The sequence below is a fragment of the Mus caroli genome, chromosome 8 (genome assembly GCF_900094665.2).
Source record: "Mus caroli chromosome 8, CAROLI_EIJ_v1.1, whole genome shotgun sequence".
NCBI lineage: Eukaryota > Metazoa > Chordata > Mammalia > Rodentia > Muridae > Mus > Mus caroli.
The window spans coordinates 65,096,445-65,115,216 of NC_034577.1; the positions used below are offsets into that span (position 1 = coordinate 65,096,445).

At 40.5% G+C, this 18,772-nt stretch overlaps 1 protein-coding gene across 4 annotated transcripts in view; it reads right to left on the minus strand.

Moving 5' to 3' along the window:
• Positions 1-18,772, minus strand: part of Large1 (LARGE xylosyl- and glucuronyltransferase 1) — a 441,552-nt gene that overhangs the window by 247,394 nt on the left and 175,386 nt on the right. For all 4 annotated transcript variants that reach the window (XM_021170066.2, XM_029480702.1, XM_029480703.1 and 1 more), the window contains 2 exons: positions 15,794-16,095; positions 2,511-2,593 (listed from right to left, as the gene is read on the minus strand). In XM_021170066.2, coding sequence (XP_021025725.1) covers positions 2,511-2,593; positions 15,794-16,095 — 385 coding nt within the window. The remainder of the gene's footprint in view (positions 1-2,510; positions 2,594-15,793; positions 16,096-18,772) is intronic.

The following is an 18,772-nucleotide window of genomic DNA, read 5'->3' on the forward strand; positions in this document are numbered from 1 at the left end:
AAACAAGAGGCTTTGGGACTCTTAACTGTTGGGGACTCTCTAGTCCTGAACACAAGGAATAATGACATGGCTAAGAATTTCCAATTTGGCTCATGTACAGTCTTCATAGTGTCTGTATGCAAATGGCAATGAGAGTGTAGGGTCACAAAAGTTAGAAACTACATAGTGAATATAGTCATGAAATAAAAGACATTTGGCTTTACATAAGAAGACTCAGCCAATTTCCACCTGACACTGCTATAATGTCTCAACTGAAACTGAAACTCTTCAGCTGAAATCCTAGTTTCAATGGGTCAGAAGAAGGAGGAAGATTTGCCAGTCTTTGTTCCTAATTAATATTGTTATATTTTGGGCTGCTATTCATGTTCTCCATCCCATCCTTGATGCTAGAAGGTATGAAATGTGATCTGTGGCCAATAGACCAACTGACTGAAGCTACATAAAGGGAGGATATGCCAGGGAGGTCAGTAATGAATAAACATTATGATATAGGAAGTTACTTTGGGATTGATCTGATTCATAGAAAGTTAACAGATAAAGCAAAGGTTTAAAATAACTTGAAGCCCTCTTGCTGCTACAGGGACATGAATGTGAACATAAATTCAGTCTAGGTTTGTATCTTATGTAATTTCTTAAAAATTACAAAAAAAAAAAAAAAGAAATCGCCAGATTTCTTACTAAAGGCCTCCCCTGGAGCACTTGATAAACAAATGAACATTCACTGGTTAGAATTTTTCTAAATATGAGGGATACAGAGACATAATACATAGTCTCTGTCTTGAAAAGGTCCATATTTCTGCTACAGAAGCAACTGTTGATAGATACATGGTGATCAGCATAATATGTATGACAAGAAGGTAAGCAGGGTTTTGTGGACTACAGAATAGAAGATTAAACACATACTGAGGGTTAAAACCAGGCTTCCTGTTAGAGGCAGTACATGTGTGAAATTTTATAATGTAAGAAGGCAATTCATGGCTTGGCACTGGAATGGGTAGACAGAGCAGGAGGACAAAGGATGGAGAGTAGGAAGGACAAACAGGCCATAGTGCCAAGTCATGAAGTCACTGAAGAGACTAGAGATAAGAATACACTAAAAAGAACAGCATTGACTCCTAATGGTGTGACAGCTGGGATAATGAAATTCTAACTTACCTATGAACATCCTGGATACATACAACTTTCAAGATCAGAAATTCCTGTCTGAAACACCATTCTGGAGTCAGAGAGGATAGATATAAAGAACAGAAATCTGGGGACCAAAACAGGTATGTCCAGGTTAGTGACCTGTGGGCCTGAACTGAATAGAAAGGAAAGAGAAGACCTGACATATCCCTAAGAAGGAGTGCTGCATGGTGCTGAATAAAGAAAGGATGGCTGGGAGACTGAGAGAGAAGGTGGGAGAAAGATACATCCACATTTCTGCAGTGTTGGTAGGTCTGAGTAGAGAACTCATCTGAGTGATTATATTCTGCTCTCTATTCAGATGAATGGAGAACTTCTCAGCAGTGTTCCCTCTGCTAAGAATGTTCAGGATTCTGACTCATATATGTCTGTGTATATTATGGGTTACAACTGTACGTGAACTTTATCAAAATCCCTGATAAGCAGTCAGAGGAGAGCCAGGGATTGGCTAGATGTACAGACTCAATTCTAGATGTGAACTTAAGTATGTCTAGGTAATAAACATGATTATCCAAAGGAAGGCAGAAAGGTCCGTGAAAATGCAGAAGCATAAAGAAGAGGTAAATGATATATGTATCTCTATTTCCCAGGGGACGAGAACTAACCTGATTGGTCTCATGGAGACTGACAAGGTCTACCAATAACTGCTAGGGACATTCATTTTAGCCTACCATAAAGAAGGATTTCTGACAGTCAGAAGTACCCAGAAATGGGACAAGTCAATCTAGGCATTAGTTTATGTTTTTCTTGGTGCCATACCACACTAACACACACTAGGGATAACTGGAACCACAAATTCATTTTGCCACAGTTCTACAATATGGAAGTTTGAGGTATCTGAAATCAAGTTCCTTGGCTAACTACCTTCACAGTCTTGTTTCTGAATATATCTGTCCTAATCTTACATTTTTAACACTAGTAACACTGGATTAGGGTCCATCACAGTGTGCCTACTTTAACTTAATCTTCTGTTTTTAAAACTATATCAACAGACCTACTTCAAAGAGCCAAGTACAAAATAATGCCAACAAAAATGTAAAAAAAAAAAAAAATCTAGAGAGAGTATGGGGTAGTAGAAATAGAAGTGTCTAACTTGGGATGTCCTTGAAGGCTTTTGTAGTTCTGAAAGCTGGCAATGCTGAACCTCTGCTATTAAGTCTTGTTAATCTAATATACTTTCTCATATTTTAGACAAAGATTACATTTTCATGGCAGTCTGAATAATGATTAAAAAAAAGCACACTCTTACATAACCTTCCCCAAGGTAGCATGCAGGTTATCAGGGATACAACTGCCAACACAATACAAGCAAAGACCCATCTTACCTATGAAAGAGGACAGATTTCACCAGGGTGACAACGTCCCTGCTGGCATTGTATCCGGCACAGACGATGGCCACATGGATGGTCTGAAAGGAAAGGCACAGAGAGTGAACAGTCATATAGACAGAAGCAGGCTATTCTGTATTTGTAGGCCCGCAGCAAAGAAATAAAATCTAAATTTCCGGTTGGGGTTATAGAAAACAAGGACCCTGCCTACAGCCATTGAAAATAACTTGAGATAGTTTTACTAAAGTCTTTTGAATTGGTTTTTGGAGGTATCATCATTTGGATGGAGGCCATTAACACTATTTTCAATTACATTTTAGAGATGGGATAAATGGTGATTAGTTCAAATAGGTAAACAGTGAGTTCCCTGCCCCCAAGCCTGGAGACAATGGAAACTGGCAAAAGGGAAGAAATTTGCCCCAATGGGCCAATCATCCGAGTTTTCTGAGAAGGTATAGTTCAGAGAGTGAACTGTTCTTCTGAAATGGCTTAGGGTAAGGTCTTAGGGAAAGAATGCAAACGGGCCAATGAGCAGCTTAAGGCCCAATCTGTAATACTATTCTAGGAATTAAAGGGCAGAACTGAGAGGGGCACTACCAGTCATTCCACTTAAGCTGTTGGCAGTAGTGTCCACAAACATGAGCCATGACCCTGTCTTTAACCCCAAGTGGCTATGGGAAAGCTTGAGGGTCAGCCAATAACTACAACATAAGGCATGAGTATCAGTTATGTTTGGTTGTTGTGCTAAAACACTTGACTAAAGTAATATCCACGAAGAAAGGTGTATTTTGGATTATGGTTTAAGATCCCTCATTAGTAGAGCAAGCATGAAGCTTGTTGCTTATATCTTAGAGAATCAAAAAGCAGCTGTGTTGATATCTTCTATCAACTTTTACTCAGCTTGAGCCTGTAGTCCATGGAATGATTCTACTCACATTAAAGGTAGGTCTTCGATTCTCAATTATTTCTCTCTAAAAACGACCTCAAAGACATACCAGAGGTGTATTGTCCAGTGATTCTAAACTGAGTCAAGTAGATGATGGAGATTAACCACCATAAATTCAAGTACCAACCAGGCATCCAAACTTACTTCATTTTTAAATAAAAAATTCCACCTCTGGTCCTCAAAGCCTCATGGCCATGTCAGAATGCAAAATACATTTATTTCATGTTTACAATTGATATGTCATAACATTTTCATTATTGTTGAGAATAAAGTCTTTTCTGAGATTCAAGTCAATTTCTTAGCTGTGGAGACCTATAAAATCAGAAAATGACTCAGACTCTTCTCACATAAAACAGCACAGTAAATATTCTCATTTGAAAAGGGAGGAATGAAAGAAAGCCAAGGACAAACTAGACTACAGCAGGAATAAAACCAATCAGGGCAAACAACAAAGCCTGCAGTTCTTGTAAAGCAAAGGGTGGGAGTCGTGAAGACATTACTGAGGTCTCACCACCAATCTAGTACTATTCTCTTTGGCAAACTACCTCTACTTCATGCCTGCAGCTTTTCTTAGGGAGTACATATCTGGTTAGTGGAATTGCTCCATACCCTAGGGTCGCTACCACAAGAAAGGATTCAACTTCACAGATTTATACCCAACTCTACTGGGTATTCCCTACAAGAATATACCCAGCAAAACATTACCTCAAATAAGTAGCTTTCTAGAGCCTTTATGCAAGTCCTCCTGACCAATTCTTGAAATTTGCAGGTATAGCAATGTTCTGTCATTGAATTATAAATGATAAAGAAAAAAAGTCTCACTATAGTTTTGAAGTTGTCAGTCAGGCTTGCACATATAGGTTGGCTGAGGTTAACCAAGCTTTTTTTTTTTTTAAAATTATTTTTAAATGGGGTGGGGTGATGAGAGGAGGGGAGAAAGAAACAAGAGGAAAACAGGGAAGGAAAAGAAATCTCTCTCTCTCTCTCTCTCTCTCTCTCTCTCTCCCTCCCTCCCTCCCTCCTTCCCTCTGTCTTTCCCTCCCTCCCTCCTTCCCTCCCTCCCTCCCTCCCTCCCTCATCTTGCTTGCATCTAGCCCCTCCACACATACCAAGGCTAGCCATGTCTCCACTACATCATCAACTCTCTCTTGATTTACTACAGTGTACAGGCATTGTTTTCTATTTTCAGCACATGTTGAATAAGACTGGGAATGAATTTTCTAATATAGGAAAACTTTAATAAGAAATCATATGCTAAAGAATGCAGAGTCCCTACCTGTACACTCTGTCCCTCCTTCATTCAGCACAGATTTTTTTGAATGAAAACACATTTCCACCAATCTGTCCTATAAGCATTGCAGAATGCTCTCTCTTCTACATAATACTTAAATTGATGAGGTTGTTGTTTTGACAGATAAAGTATTAACCTCTTTCTCTGTTGCTATCATAATATAACCTAGCAAATTAAATTTAAGGAACGACTGGTTCATTTGCCTCTCAATTTCAGATTCAAATCTATCACTGTAGGAAAATCAAGACTGCAGAATTTTGATAGAACTAGTCACATTATATCCAAAGTCAAGCACACAGAGCAATGAAATAATAGATGCTCTATGCTATTGCTCTGACCCTCTCGATACCCGTACAGTCCTGAATCTCAAGTGAGGAAAATGGTGTTGCCAACACTGGGTAGACTTTCTTACATTAAGTACAGCAATCAAAACAATTCCTCACAGACCTAAACTGAAGCTCTTCTCAGTTGAGTTGAGATTGTGTGAATTTAAAAATTAAAATTAACCATCATAATGGGTCTTCTTCTGATAGCCCACACTGTCACATCACGACTTCTGGCATACCCCTATCCTGGGCAGCCCTTCTTGAAGTTCTTCTTCGACCTTGCTCAGTCTGTTAGATGCTGTGTCAATGACTTCTGGGCAATAGGAATTCTTTACAGCGATATTTGGTGTGACTATGTCTGACATGAACCATAAAGTATTTATCAGCCTCAATCCATTCCCATAACATCTCTGATTCCAATTACATTAAATCATCCTGTCCATTCCCACCACCACAGTAACAGAAACAGGACTCAGCTTCTTCAGATCATTGCTGTCTCATGCAAATCAATTGTTATGTGGTTGCCATACATCTATAGAATTTTTATAGTTGCCTACCACAATACCTAATTTCTCTGCTGTGAAGAGCCTACTTCCCCTGACACCCTACCATTACCATACCTGCCTCCATTGATGTTCATCTAAACCACACTTTTGTTCTGTTCCCAGCCACTTCCTCAATATCATCCCTACCAAAAATACAATTCCCAGATCCCTGGTACCTGATACAAGCCTCATGCTATGCTCTTGTACCAAAGTGCCACGAAAGATGGAAGGAAAGACAAGACACTAATGGCAAGCACAATAAGAGCTGGCATCATACATTATCACAAACTTAAATTTCACAGCTGTGGGAGTCAGTTGCAGTTTTAATTTTTGTATCACAAGGATAGGAAACTCACACTTAGGGAGGAATATGATTTGAATGTGAACTTCCCACTCCCCTTTTGGTTAGTTGATCTCCAGCTGGTAGCACTGTTCCAGAAAGCTGTGTGAACTTTACAAAGTGGAGTTCAAATGGAGGAAGTAGACTGGTAGATAGTTGACTGTTATGGGCCAGCTCTGTTTCTGGCCTAGGTTCTCTCCTTTCTGGATGCCTGTAAGAAGATCACTCATATTCCCACCGCCTTAGCAATGAGCTATTCTCACAGATATGTGTTCCTCGCATAAATGACTATATCCTCTAAAGTCCGGAGGCAAAAACGAAGCAAGCAAGCAAGCAAGCAAGCAAACAAACAAGCAAAATACTCAAAGATCTTTCTTCTCTTCAATTGTTTGTATCGGGTATTTTGTCCAAGTGCCAAGAAAGTAACTAATATAGGGAGTTGGGGATTTAAACTGTGGAACAGAGATGTTGACAACATACTAGAAATCACTCCAAGTTCCTGAAAACATACACTATGTACCTGAGCAGTGTCTCTTAACCAGTCTCTGATGCCCAGGATTTTCACAAGCTCTTTAAGATACTACTTAGTGTTAGGAATGTTACTGACTTGTAGGTAGAGCTAGGGATGCTGTTTACACAAGATACCCTTCACCCCATCTGAATCACTCTAACTCTAAGATAAATTGTACTTGTGTTAAGAGGCTTGGGAGATAACTCAGCAGATAAAGCACTTACTGGCAATGGGAAGACCAGAATTCCTATCTTTAGAATCTATGCAATTGCCAAGCAGGAGAGGCCATACATATATAGGAGAATCCTAGAATCACTTGGAAAGAGGACACCTCAATTAAGAAAATGCCTCCCTAAGACTGATCTGTGGGCAATTCTGTGAGTTATTTTCTTGATTAATGACAGATTTGGGTGGAATCATTGGGTGTGGACCCATCCTTAGGTGTATGGTCTGGCATACAGCATAGTAAAACAAACTGAGCAAGCCATGGGTGAAAAGCTGGTAAGTAGAGCTTGTCATTTAGCTTCTGCTTCACTTCTGCCTCCAGGTCTCTGCTTTACTTGAGTTTTAGCCATGGCTGGACTATACACAAAATAAACCCTTCTTCCCCAGCTTTCTTTTAGTCATGGGGTTTTATCACAGCTATAGAAACCCTAATATGTGCGCGCACAAACACACACACACACACACACACACACACACACACGCACACACCACACTGATCTTCACTGAAAAAGAAAAGAAAAGGCATTCCTGCCAGAAAATTGTATCTTTGAAGGAAGGTGTAGGGTAGATGTATTCAGACCCTTCCAGATCTTGCAGCTACCCCAGTTGAGTAACTTACGCATTTCTTAATTTCTGAATCTGTAAAATGAAGGCATCATCATCACTTATCTCTAGATAATATCTCTCCCCATTTTCAGAATGAAAGATGGCAGGGAAAATGTAAGAGCCACCATGTCAATCATGAAGAGAATGAATGAGAAAACACATGTATGTGAGGACACAGATCTCTGAAGATGAAGAGGAGGCAGAAAACACATAGAATCTGGCTTTCTGAATTCCAAATATTTAAACATGTGGCCTCTGAGATATCAAACTTACTCTCAGTTCCAAGGTTCAGGGAATTTTAAAATATTAGACCATTAAATATAAGCTCAAGCATACACACTCTTAAATATTTTACATAATTTTTCCAATCTCTTCACTTTCAACCAATATTCCTTCCACTATGAATAAATTCATCATCTGAAGCCCGAGCAGCAGAGTAGCTACCTAAGAAAAGAGGAAATAAGCATCATAACATATATTCTTGAAAGAGTTTTTACATGATTGTAAAATAAGGAACAAAATACCCGTGAAAGGAGTCACAGTGACAAAGTTTGGAGCTAAGACGAAAGGATGGACCATCCAGAGATGGTAACACTCTAAAGGCAACAATGGCAGTGGTTTAGTGGCTGCAGGAGAATAGAGGAGGGGACAGGAAACAGACTTATTGGCATGTTAACTAAGTTTTGATACTAGGATATTAGGGTTTGCAAGTTTCTCTTTGTGGTGGATTAAAGACCCCTTCAATGATGGAGAGGAAACAGTACTAAAGATTGGCTTGATTATGGGATGGATCCCTGGGTGGGGTAGTCTCTGAATGGTCCATCCTTTCGTCTTAGCTCCAAACTTTGTCTCTGTGACTCCTTTCACGGGTATTTTGTTCCCTATTCTGAGGAGGAATGAAGTATCCACACATTGGTCTTCCTTCTTGCTTTTCTGTATAGGGGACTTTCGGGATAGCATTTGAAATGTAAATGAAGAAAATATCTAATAAAAATTGAAAAAAAGAAAAAAACCATTGGCCTGAATATCAGGTCCTGTGGCCACAGGCCCTTTTCTATAAACCTTCCTCTGTATCCTGGTAGTGACTGCTGTATTAACACTTTTCTTTAGCACCAAGTATGACTGGAGGGCAGATGGTGTTCATAAAAAGGGCAAAAGCCCTTCTGAACATGTTCACTGCCCAGCCTTAACTTGTTCTGTGCCTTTCAGGACCAAAACTTCTAGATCAAATAAACCAGGTTCCTTTCACTCCACTTCTGGTTAGAGTAGGCAACAGGAGGCACCAGTGGGATCTGAGATGTTAGCTTCTGTCAGCCTCTGTCAGGACGAATATTTCCCACTGACTCTGGGTGGTACCTCTTTCTTCCTTTCCTTCATGTGCTGGCACTACAGTTCCCACTCACTGAGGCTGTCACCTGCTCTGTACGTAATCTTATTCTGCTTCTTGCTTTGGTTCTCTTTCAGCCCTTGTCCCCCTTTACCTATGACCTACCAGCACCTAACCTCATAGGTGGTCCTTCCACTGCATTAGTGACCAAAACTGGAGCATATGACATATTATTTGGTTCATATGCATATTAGCTAATCTCCAATGGCCAGACACTAGAGAAACAAGGAAAACTTAAAGGCTTCTACCTCCATCTCTCATCCAGAATACACTGCCTAACATATATTCAATCTCTACAACCTGTACGTACAGGTAGGAATGTCAGAGCTGTGAATGAGAATGAATTCCTGACAACGCAAGTATGAAAGGGTGAACTTTATTCTAGAACCTCTAAGATGGATTCAGACCTGGAAAGGTTTGGCCTTTCCTGATATGCCAGGACTATGATGGATTCTGTACATATGAAAGGAAAAGAAAATTAGATCAGGTTGGCCATTGGGGCTCTGATGGCAGTAAACACTGTGTCTGCATTCCAGGGTAGCTACTGTACTGAGGTATGCAGGGAGATGTCAGAAAGGAAAAGAAGGACTGTTATGGCCAGACGAAACCTATATGTTTCCTGCAACATATATCACCTGTGACCCCTCAGGTCTATCAGGCATTTGTGGCACAGCATGTCCATTGAAAGGAAATAAAACTTGAGACCTGCGATTCATGTAATGTATGTCAAATAGCCCGGCACCTCCTACTCGCCCCCTTTCTATAGAGAGCATAGTTAAAAGCTGAAACATTAACCAGATGCATTGTCAACTCAGATAAGCCCCCAGTTTTAGAATCCTTATACGCCCCGGCCTGCACGTACTACTCTGCTGACTCATAATCATGTAGCTGATGTTTAAATGAACCAATCATGTGCAACCGTACCAATTCCTCCCCCAGCCCCAGCCCCTTTTCTATAAAAACCCCTAGCTTCCAAGCCTAATGGTCGATTCCTCTGTCTCCTGCGAGAGATACTATTGACCCGGAGCCCCGCCATTAAAGCTACCTCGTGCTTTTGCATCAAGGAAGTCTCTCGTGTTTCTTTGGGTAACCCCGTGTCCTGAGACTTGAGTGGGGGGGCTCCTTCTTGGGGTCCTACACCATCTCCAAAAACATAAAGGAGAAGCTGCTCTGGGCTTTGTCTATGAAAAGAGAAAAATGGGGACACTTTTCTCCATTACCTCAATTCTTCAATTTCTCATAAGTGAAGACGGGTAAAAATGAATGATTGGGCACATCACATGGAACCTCATATCTTAGCAACTGCCTCTACAAAATGAGGATTCAAATTCTTTTTTTTTTTCCTCTTTCTTTCTTTCTTTCGTTCTTTCTTTCTTTCTTTCTTTCTTTCTTTCTTTCTTTCTTTCTTTCTTTCTTTCTTTCTTTCTTTTTTTTTGGCTTTTTCCGAGACAGGGTTTCTCTGTATAGCCCTGGTTGTCCTGGAACTCACTCTGTGGGCCAGGCTGACCTCAAACTCAGAAATCCGCCTGCCTCAGCCTCCCAAGCACTGGGATTAAAGGCGTGTGCCACCACAGCCTGGCTTGAGGGTTTAAATTCTTATACACAGATTTTCCCTAATTTGCTGTTTTCCAAATTTAATTTTAATTTTTTTTTTTTTTTAAGTAACATACTAGGGAGGTAAGTAAGTCAGTGAACCAAGGTACCAGGGTTCAGCCAGCCAATGCCTTAGAAAGGGGTGGAACAAAAGCCATGCCTTAAGATAGAACCTGACTCATAAAATACCTATATGGGTAACAAAATGAAAAACAATTGCTACTGATGACACTAGAAAAAAACAAAACAAACAAACAAAAAACCATCACATGAACTTTTGGCCACCTTTCTCCTCTGGGAGACTTTCATCATAGGTGGATTACTTGGTCTAAATATTAAACCCTGATATCACACACAAAATTGTTTTGAATTTAAAATATAGGAAGACATGCCTCCCACTTCAGGTGGCCAATTCTTTAGAGGATTGATGAAGTGAAATAGAGTTAGACACCCCCCCCCCCCAAGCCTGGTAGGAGACCAGAAATGATTCATCTTGCAGGAGTATCTCCACATGACCTCCAACACTCATACTTGCGAGGCCTAGTAATACACAAGGAGGGAAGGAATGTAAACAGCTCCAGCTTTCTCATTTCCTTCGTGCCCAGCCCATATTACTGGCTGCTTTAAAACTGATGTTCTCATGCTCTGAAAGCAGCCATACTGCATGGAAAACATTAAAAATAAGGCTGAACTTCACATGAGATCAAAGTTGTCTGAGCAATACTTAGATGAGCAATACATTCAGCCTATGAATGTCTGGGACTCTCTGCCCAACACTGATTCACGCTGCTTGTTCTGTACTCCAAGGTAAATATGAGTGTACTGACCCAGAAGAAGTCTATACATGTTAACCAGGAAATGTGACAGATAATGACTGTTGGCTTTCAACCTGCCAGACTCTTTTGTAGGTGCTAAGGCAGTAATAAAAGAACAAAGAGACCGACTATCTATCCTGACACCATTAGCTTATATTCTAGTGCAGGGAAAATACGGAAAATCACCTAGCAAACATGCTATCCATTCATATGCCACACCTGCAAAATCTACCTAGAGCAGCAGATAGGGTATAGCCTAAATAAAAAAGTGCACCTGGACTAAACAAATCCATTTTTCTTGTTATTATTTTCAGAATATCACAATGTCAAAAATATTTCCATAAAACAGCTTACAGTGGCATTGAATAGTATCTTCAGATGGTATAAAGCATAGACTAAGCTGTCTATAGACTATAAGCAACCATGGCATTTTCTATGAAACTTGTTCACCTGCAGATTATGAGATGTGCATATGGAGAGTCTGAGGAAGGACTAGGCATACTAAATAATAGAATGAGAAGCTGATAATATTTAAAAAATTAATCTAGAAAGACAAAAAAGAAGCATATGGAGAGTTCAACATTTTAAAAGCAAAGTAGCCAGCAAAACTGAATCTAAAAAATTAACTGCAGAGATCAACCCCCTTTTTTCTTGGACTCAGGCAAAAGCACTGAAGGCAGAAAGGAGGGAACCTGAAGTCCAGGGGCATGATGCCTGGAAGGAAGAGACAGGCTTCCTAGAAGAGAGGTATGCTGGAGGAAGACTGGGGAGTATGAGCAGATACAGCTTAGACCCACCCTTTAAATTTCAGAAGAGTTAGGAGAGAACCTGGCTTTTCCCTGGAGAAGAAACCAGAAGAAACATTCTTTCAATGTTCAGTGCAATAAGTTCAGAGGATGCAGGCTCCCCCTAGCAGTGAGGTTTGCTATGTGCAATGTGAATATGGAGAAGCTAGAGCACTTATGCTCAATGCTGGTGAGGATCTAAAGTGTGATAGCTGCTGTGGAAAAACCCTAGAGCAGCCCATTGAAAAAGTAAAATAGAATGAGCATTTCTTTAGGGGCTTCTCAGACATTAGATATTCCTCAGTTGAAAATTCTTTGTTTGCATCTGTAGCCCATTTTTAAAATAGGGCTATTTGTTTCTCTGGAGTCTTAACTTCTTGAGTTCTTTGTATATATTGGATATTAGCCCTCTATCAGATGTAGGATTTGTAAAGATGTTTTTCCAATCTGTTGATAGCCTTTTTGTCTTATTGACAGTGTCCTTTGCCTTACAAAAGCTTTGCAATTTTACGAGGAACCATCTGTCCATTCTTGATCTTACAGCACAAGCCAATGAATGGTGTTCTGTTCAGACACTATTGTGGATGCCAAGGAGTACATGATGATAGGGGCCTGATATGGCTGTCTGCTGAGTGCCTCTGCCAGAGCATGACATATACAGAGGCAGATGTTAGCAGTCAACCATTGGATTAAGCATGGGATCTTTAAAAGAGGAGTTAGAGAAAGGATTAGAGGAGTTGAGGGGTTTTGCAATTCTATAGGAAGAGCAACAATATCAACCAACCAGACCCCCCAGAATCCTCATTGACTAAGCCATCAACAAAGGAGTACACATGGTTCCAGCTGCATATGTAGCAGAAGATGGACTTGTCAATCAATGGAAGGAGAGGTCCTTGGTCCTATGAAGCTCGATAGATGACCCAGTGAAGGGGAATCGAGGGTGGGAAGGTGGAAGTGGGTAGGTGGGTTGAGGAACACCCTCATAGAAGCAGGGGGAGGGAGGATGTGATAGGGTGTTTTTGGGAGGGAGGCAAATGGGGAAATTTACATTTGAAATGTAAGTAAAGAAAATATCCAATGTAAAACAAAAAAGAAAAAAAAAAAAGAAAAAGTAAAATAGAGTTGCTACATGAAACATCTGTATGCCCTCAAAAATGGGAAGCTGTAAAGAAAACATATGTATTCATCATGTAACCTATAATCATGGCATCATTATCCACATACTAAGAAACAGAATCAACAAAATGTTCAATCAAAGATACATGGATAAATATGTGAAATGTGAGAGAGTATTAATCTTGAAAAGGAAAACAACACTACTATGTGCTACACATAGACATTTATGACTTTATAACATGATGAAGAATCATGTCACAGGAAGACAAATGCATACAAATGTATCTAAAGTCAACAATTCATGGACAGAACTAAAATATTTGTGATGTGGAGTGGGTAGCAGGGAGAACTGAGGAATTCTTTAAGGTAAACAGGTCACTTATGGAAAATGAGGAGTTTCTAGATGGTTGAGGAACTAGAACTTAAGGAAAATGAGAAAGTTCTAGATGGTTGAGGAACTAGGATAACAGAATGATAATACTAATAATACCTGTGAACTGTTTACTTAATGATGGTTAAAAAGCTACCATGCTATGAGTGCTTTGTTATATATATAAAACACCACTTTGAAATAACCATGTGGCTTTGACTCACCATAGGTTATTGTTTTTTAAAAAGAAGAAAATATACTGCATGAGAAAAGTTGGTTTGTAAAAGGTTTAGCATGGCATCAGCTATTCCTTATAAGACTGGAAATGATAACTCATATTGAAGTCAGGTATTCTACCTGAGAAAGGAAGCTCAAGGCAAGGACCAGAATAATAGAGATGCATCATGAAGATATGGTCTTTCATCAGATGGTACCATCCATTGATTTTTCCAGGTTTCTAATACCTACTGTGGCTGTTTTAAATTGGCATTCCACTCACTGGAAGATGAGGTTGTATTACTTCTCCATTGTGAGTAGATGGACCTTTGTGACTCTTTCAATTGACATACTCTGTCCTCAGTAGAACTGACTGGGCCTATGTGCCTTACATACTGGGAAACTGAGACCTACAAGCATTAGCTGCCATGTGAGCAGTTAATTGTGAGCAGCCTTGTTGTGAAGCCCAAAGCAGCCCATGCAGACACATAACAAGAAAGGAAGCCTTGGGCCATTTTTTTCTCATTCAGTCATAAACAAATATCATTTTCCCACAGGTACCCAAAACAGAACTATTCAGTAAATTTCTTTCTGAACTCCAGACACTGTGACAACAACTGAAATGACTACTGTTGGGCTGAATGGATGGTTCAGTGGGTAAGAGAACTAAAATTCAAATGCAAACACCATGTGTAGGCATGGCCACACATACCTTTAATCTCAGTACTGGGAGAAGGTGGAGATACATAGATGCCAGAACTTGCTAACCTATTATCCTAGATCAAATGGAGGACTTTAAGTTCCAATGACAGGCCTTGTCTCAAAAAATGAGGTACAGTATAATAAAGAACGACACCCATAGTCTTTCTCTAATCTCCACACATGCATGCACAGGAGTTCATACCATGACCAAATCCCCACATAATTGCTATTGCTTTCAGTCATCAAATATCAGCTGATTAACTACAATCTCGAGTGTGCCTTCTTGAGTTCTTTGTATATTTTGGATATTAGCCCTCTATGGGACATAGGGTTGATAAATATGTTTTTCCAATCTATGGGTTGCTGTTTTGTCCTATTGACAGTGTCCCTTGCTGTACAGAAGCTTTTCAATTTTATGAGGTTCCATTTGTCTACTGTTGCTCTCAAAACATAAGCCATTCCTGTTCTGTTTAGAAGTTTTCCCCTGTGCCCAAGAATCTGAGGCTCTTCTATACTTTCTCTTCTATTAGATTCAGTGTATCTGGTTTTATGTGGAGGTCCTTGAACCATTTGTACTTGAACTTTGTGCAAGAAGACAGATCTGGATCAATTTGCATTCTTCTACATGCAGACTGCCAATTGAACCAGCACCATTTGTTAATGATGTCTTTTTTCCGCTGAATGGTTTAAGATATATTGCCAAAGATCAAGTGATCATAGGTGTGTGGGTTCATTTTTGAGTCTTCAATTCTATTCCATTGATCTACTTGCCTGTTTCTGTACCAATATCATGCAGTTTTTATCACTATTGCTTGAGGTCAGGGATGGTGATTCTCCCAGAAACCACTTTGCAAATCAATCCCATGGTTCCTGAGAAAATTGGAAATAGTTCTACCTTAAGACCCAGCTATACCACTCCTGGGCATATACCCAAAAGGTGTTCCAACATATAGCAAGGATACATGCTCTACTATGATCATAGCATCCTTACTTATAATAGCCAGAAGCTGGAAACAACCCAGATGTCCTTCAACAGAAGAATGGATACAGAAAGTATGGTATATATACATAATGGAGTACTACCCAGAGATTAAAAACAATGACTTCATGAAATTTGCAGGCAAATGGATGGAACTAGAAAATATCATCCTGAATGAGGAAATCCAGACACACACAAAAAAAAATCCACACATGGTATGTACTCACTAATAAGTGGATGCTAACCCAAAAGCTTACAATGCCTATGATACAACCTACAGACCATATGGAGTGTAGAAGGAAGGATGCTCCAGAGTAGGGAGATGCTGGAGCAGTGGGGTAGGAGAGTGTGGATGGGTTGGGAGCACTCTCATACAGGCAAAAGGGAGGGGAGAGGGAAGATATGGGAGGAGGGGTGGCAGAGGGATAACTGGGAAGTAGTATATCATTTGAGATGTAAATAAATGGAATGATTAATAATAATAAAGGAAAAGAATAGTCACTTCTTCCAACTCTGGTATTCCTTACCTCACACTTTTCCACAGCTGGCTGCTGCCCACACTCAGAGCTGTTACCTGCCACAATGCCAGCTCGTAGATTCTCACTGTCCCCTGTCCCCTCCTCCATGGAGTAGGTCTTGGAGTGGTTCCCACGGTGGTGAGCAGGGCTCTGACCCTGGGCCAGGCTGAGCTGCCTGCGCAGAGCACGGTTTTCTTCCTCAACTTCTCGAACACGCACTTCCAGGCTCTCCCGCTCCCGTTGGCTGGAGGCTGTGTACCGGGGACTGTGGGCTTGGGACTCCAGGGGAGACAGAGACACAGGTTTCCCATCTAGAGGAGGAGAGACCAAGGAAGTGTTATCGTGGAAAATTTACCTCCAGGAATCCCAGCATTACCTTCCCATATTCTTACCACAATCCTACAGCTTAGCAGGAAAGCAGATGGACTGTGAATGACAAGTCACAGCATCCATACTGAAATGGGAAAAAAAGTGGGAACAGAATGGCTTATGGTGGTGATAAAAAAATCAAGATACTGGGTAGAGAAAGACACTCCTAATACTGTTCCTCATTAAATGCAATGTATTCCTCTCCATATGACACATTTGCAAGTGAACATTTTTAACAAAAGAAAAAAAAAAACACAAAACATGTATGGATAAGGGGGAATGGAAGGTTCCTTTGTGATGGGGAGCTTGAGAATATAGAAAATCTCAAAAGCAAAAGAGGATAATACAGTGACATTCTTCTTAGGTGAATTCCTAAACCACCTTGCAAACCCCATTTTGAAAGCATAACCTCCCAATGGAAGCCCTCCTCTGCCTGCATAATGTTTCTTCTATGTTTCAAGGCTGATCATTTGGTTTTCTTTTCCTTTTTTAATTTTTATAATCTGAAAAACACCACTACGCAAAGACAGTTAGCATATCTCATTGTATAAACTCAGTGCCTAACGAACGCTGATTAGTTGTAGTTCTAGAGACACGAGGCACACCTGAAGGTGTCTCTTCCATTCCTGTTCTCACGCTGCTGACATCCCAGGTTCAAGGCAGTGGGCAGATATCTAGAGGCTTCCAACCTATAACTCTCATGACTGGAGAATGACCACCTCCCTAGTCTGATAAAATGAACTTCTGTTTTTCTACAACCCATATCCTGCCACCACCTCCACCCCCCTTGGATTCTAGACAAGTCTGAGATTCCAAGCTGTCCCAGGAAGGCTCATAAAGCTTGATAATCAAAGCTGGCCATGAATCACATGCCATGTTCACCTGTACTGCCCCATGCTGCCCATGCTGCCCATGCTGCCCATGCTGCATTGCCTCAGCCCAGGGTATTTGATGTCCTTTACAGATATCTACTACTTTATTTAGGGTTAACTACATAATCTACTGATCTAGCAATGCAACAAACAGGGCTCACTGAATTCTACTACTCTGAACTACAAATAAAAGATTAAAAAAAAATCTCCAGATGACATGAAATCACAGGTGAATCAGAAGTGCACTGTAACTGGGCTGATTAATTACAAGCTTCCTCCACAGCTTTTGAAGTCAGCCTCCATGTTTCCTTCCATTGAGTGAATTAAACAGCTCAGGACTAGGACTTATCTGACAAGTGTGGGTCCTTAGCATCTGTTGATGCACCTAGTCTTGGTGAGTACCCATAATTCCAGCACTTAGGGGGATCAAAAATTGAGGGTCATCCTCAGATACACAGAGGGTTTAAGGCTATGGGATACAACAAAATGAAAAACAAAACAAAACAAAACAAACTAAACCAGGCAAGTAGCTAAAATACTTAGTGAACATGGAGCCTATAGTAGGGTAAAGAAAGATGAACATCTAGTTAGTAAGAGAAGGCAGACTCCCAAGGTATGTGGTAACTAACAGGGATTCTTGATACACATAATGCCTTAATTTTCCATCACTATTCCCATATAGCAGGGAGAAAGGCAGTATGAAAGTTCACAGAGTGAATCAGCAGGAAATAAGCTATCCTTGATGCCATACCTGGCCATGACCCCACAAAAGGGACTGAGTTCAAAGTCTTTGGGCCAGAGAGGGGGAGGGCCTGTTCTCACATGAAAGAAATTAGGAACATAAGCACAAAATTCAGGAAGCTCTGAAGACACAAGATTCTGAGGAACTGTGGAAATGTAGCAAAGGGGGATAGCTGTTTGCTTCAATGCTCTGAGCTTTGAATCTATCCTGTGAAACAGGGACAAGAATGGTAACATCGCAATAAGGCTGAAGGCTTGAATAAGAAATCCAAACACAAAAAGCTAGGAGCTGCAGATAGAATTTTAGGTGGTACTAAAATGGCAGATATTCTGAGCATAGGACTGTAGTGTGCAAGCAGGTGGCCACATGCCTTGGCTTCCACTGACATAACTTTAATACAGGGCATCTCCCACTTCCTTGCCCATGTCCTTTGCTATGTCAAAGTGTAAGCACAGGAAAACACAGAAATCAGGTCTGTCACCAGGGCCTATTCCCATCTTCTTTCCCCTTTCCTCACAGACCCACAAACCTGTTTATAAAGTTTACAAGTTTTAATTATGTACTTATGAATGATGGCATTCTTGTTGAATCCATTTCTGGCCATTACTAGGCCCCATTTGGTTTTAACTAAACTCAATTTGTTATCTGTAAGACACAGGGGGGAAAAGTCAACGCTTTGTGAGAAGAAATGACATCTAAATGGGAAATAATAATATTGAGCCCAGAGCCTGGAATGGGAGATGTGACAATAGTGGGCAATAAGTGTTTATCTAATCTGTTTTGAGGCCACATCACCTTGTACAAGCCCCTGTACTTTTCAACTACTTACTTTGAAAAGGAAAGAAGCTGGGCGTGGGGGCACAAACCTCTAATGCCAGCTGATAGACAGACCTCTGAGAATTTGAAGACAGCTTGGTTTATATATTGAGTATTGAGTTCTAGGACAGCCAGAGAAACATAGTGAGACCATGTGAAAGCAAAATGAGAGAGAGAGAGAGAGAGAGA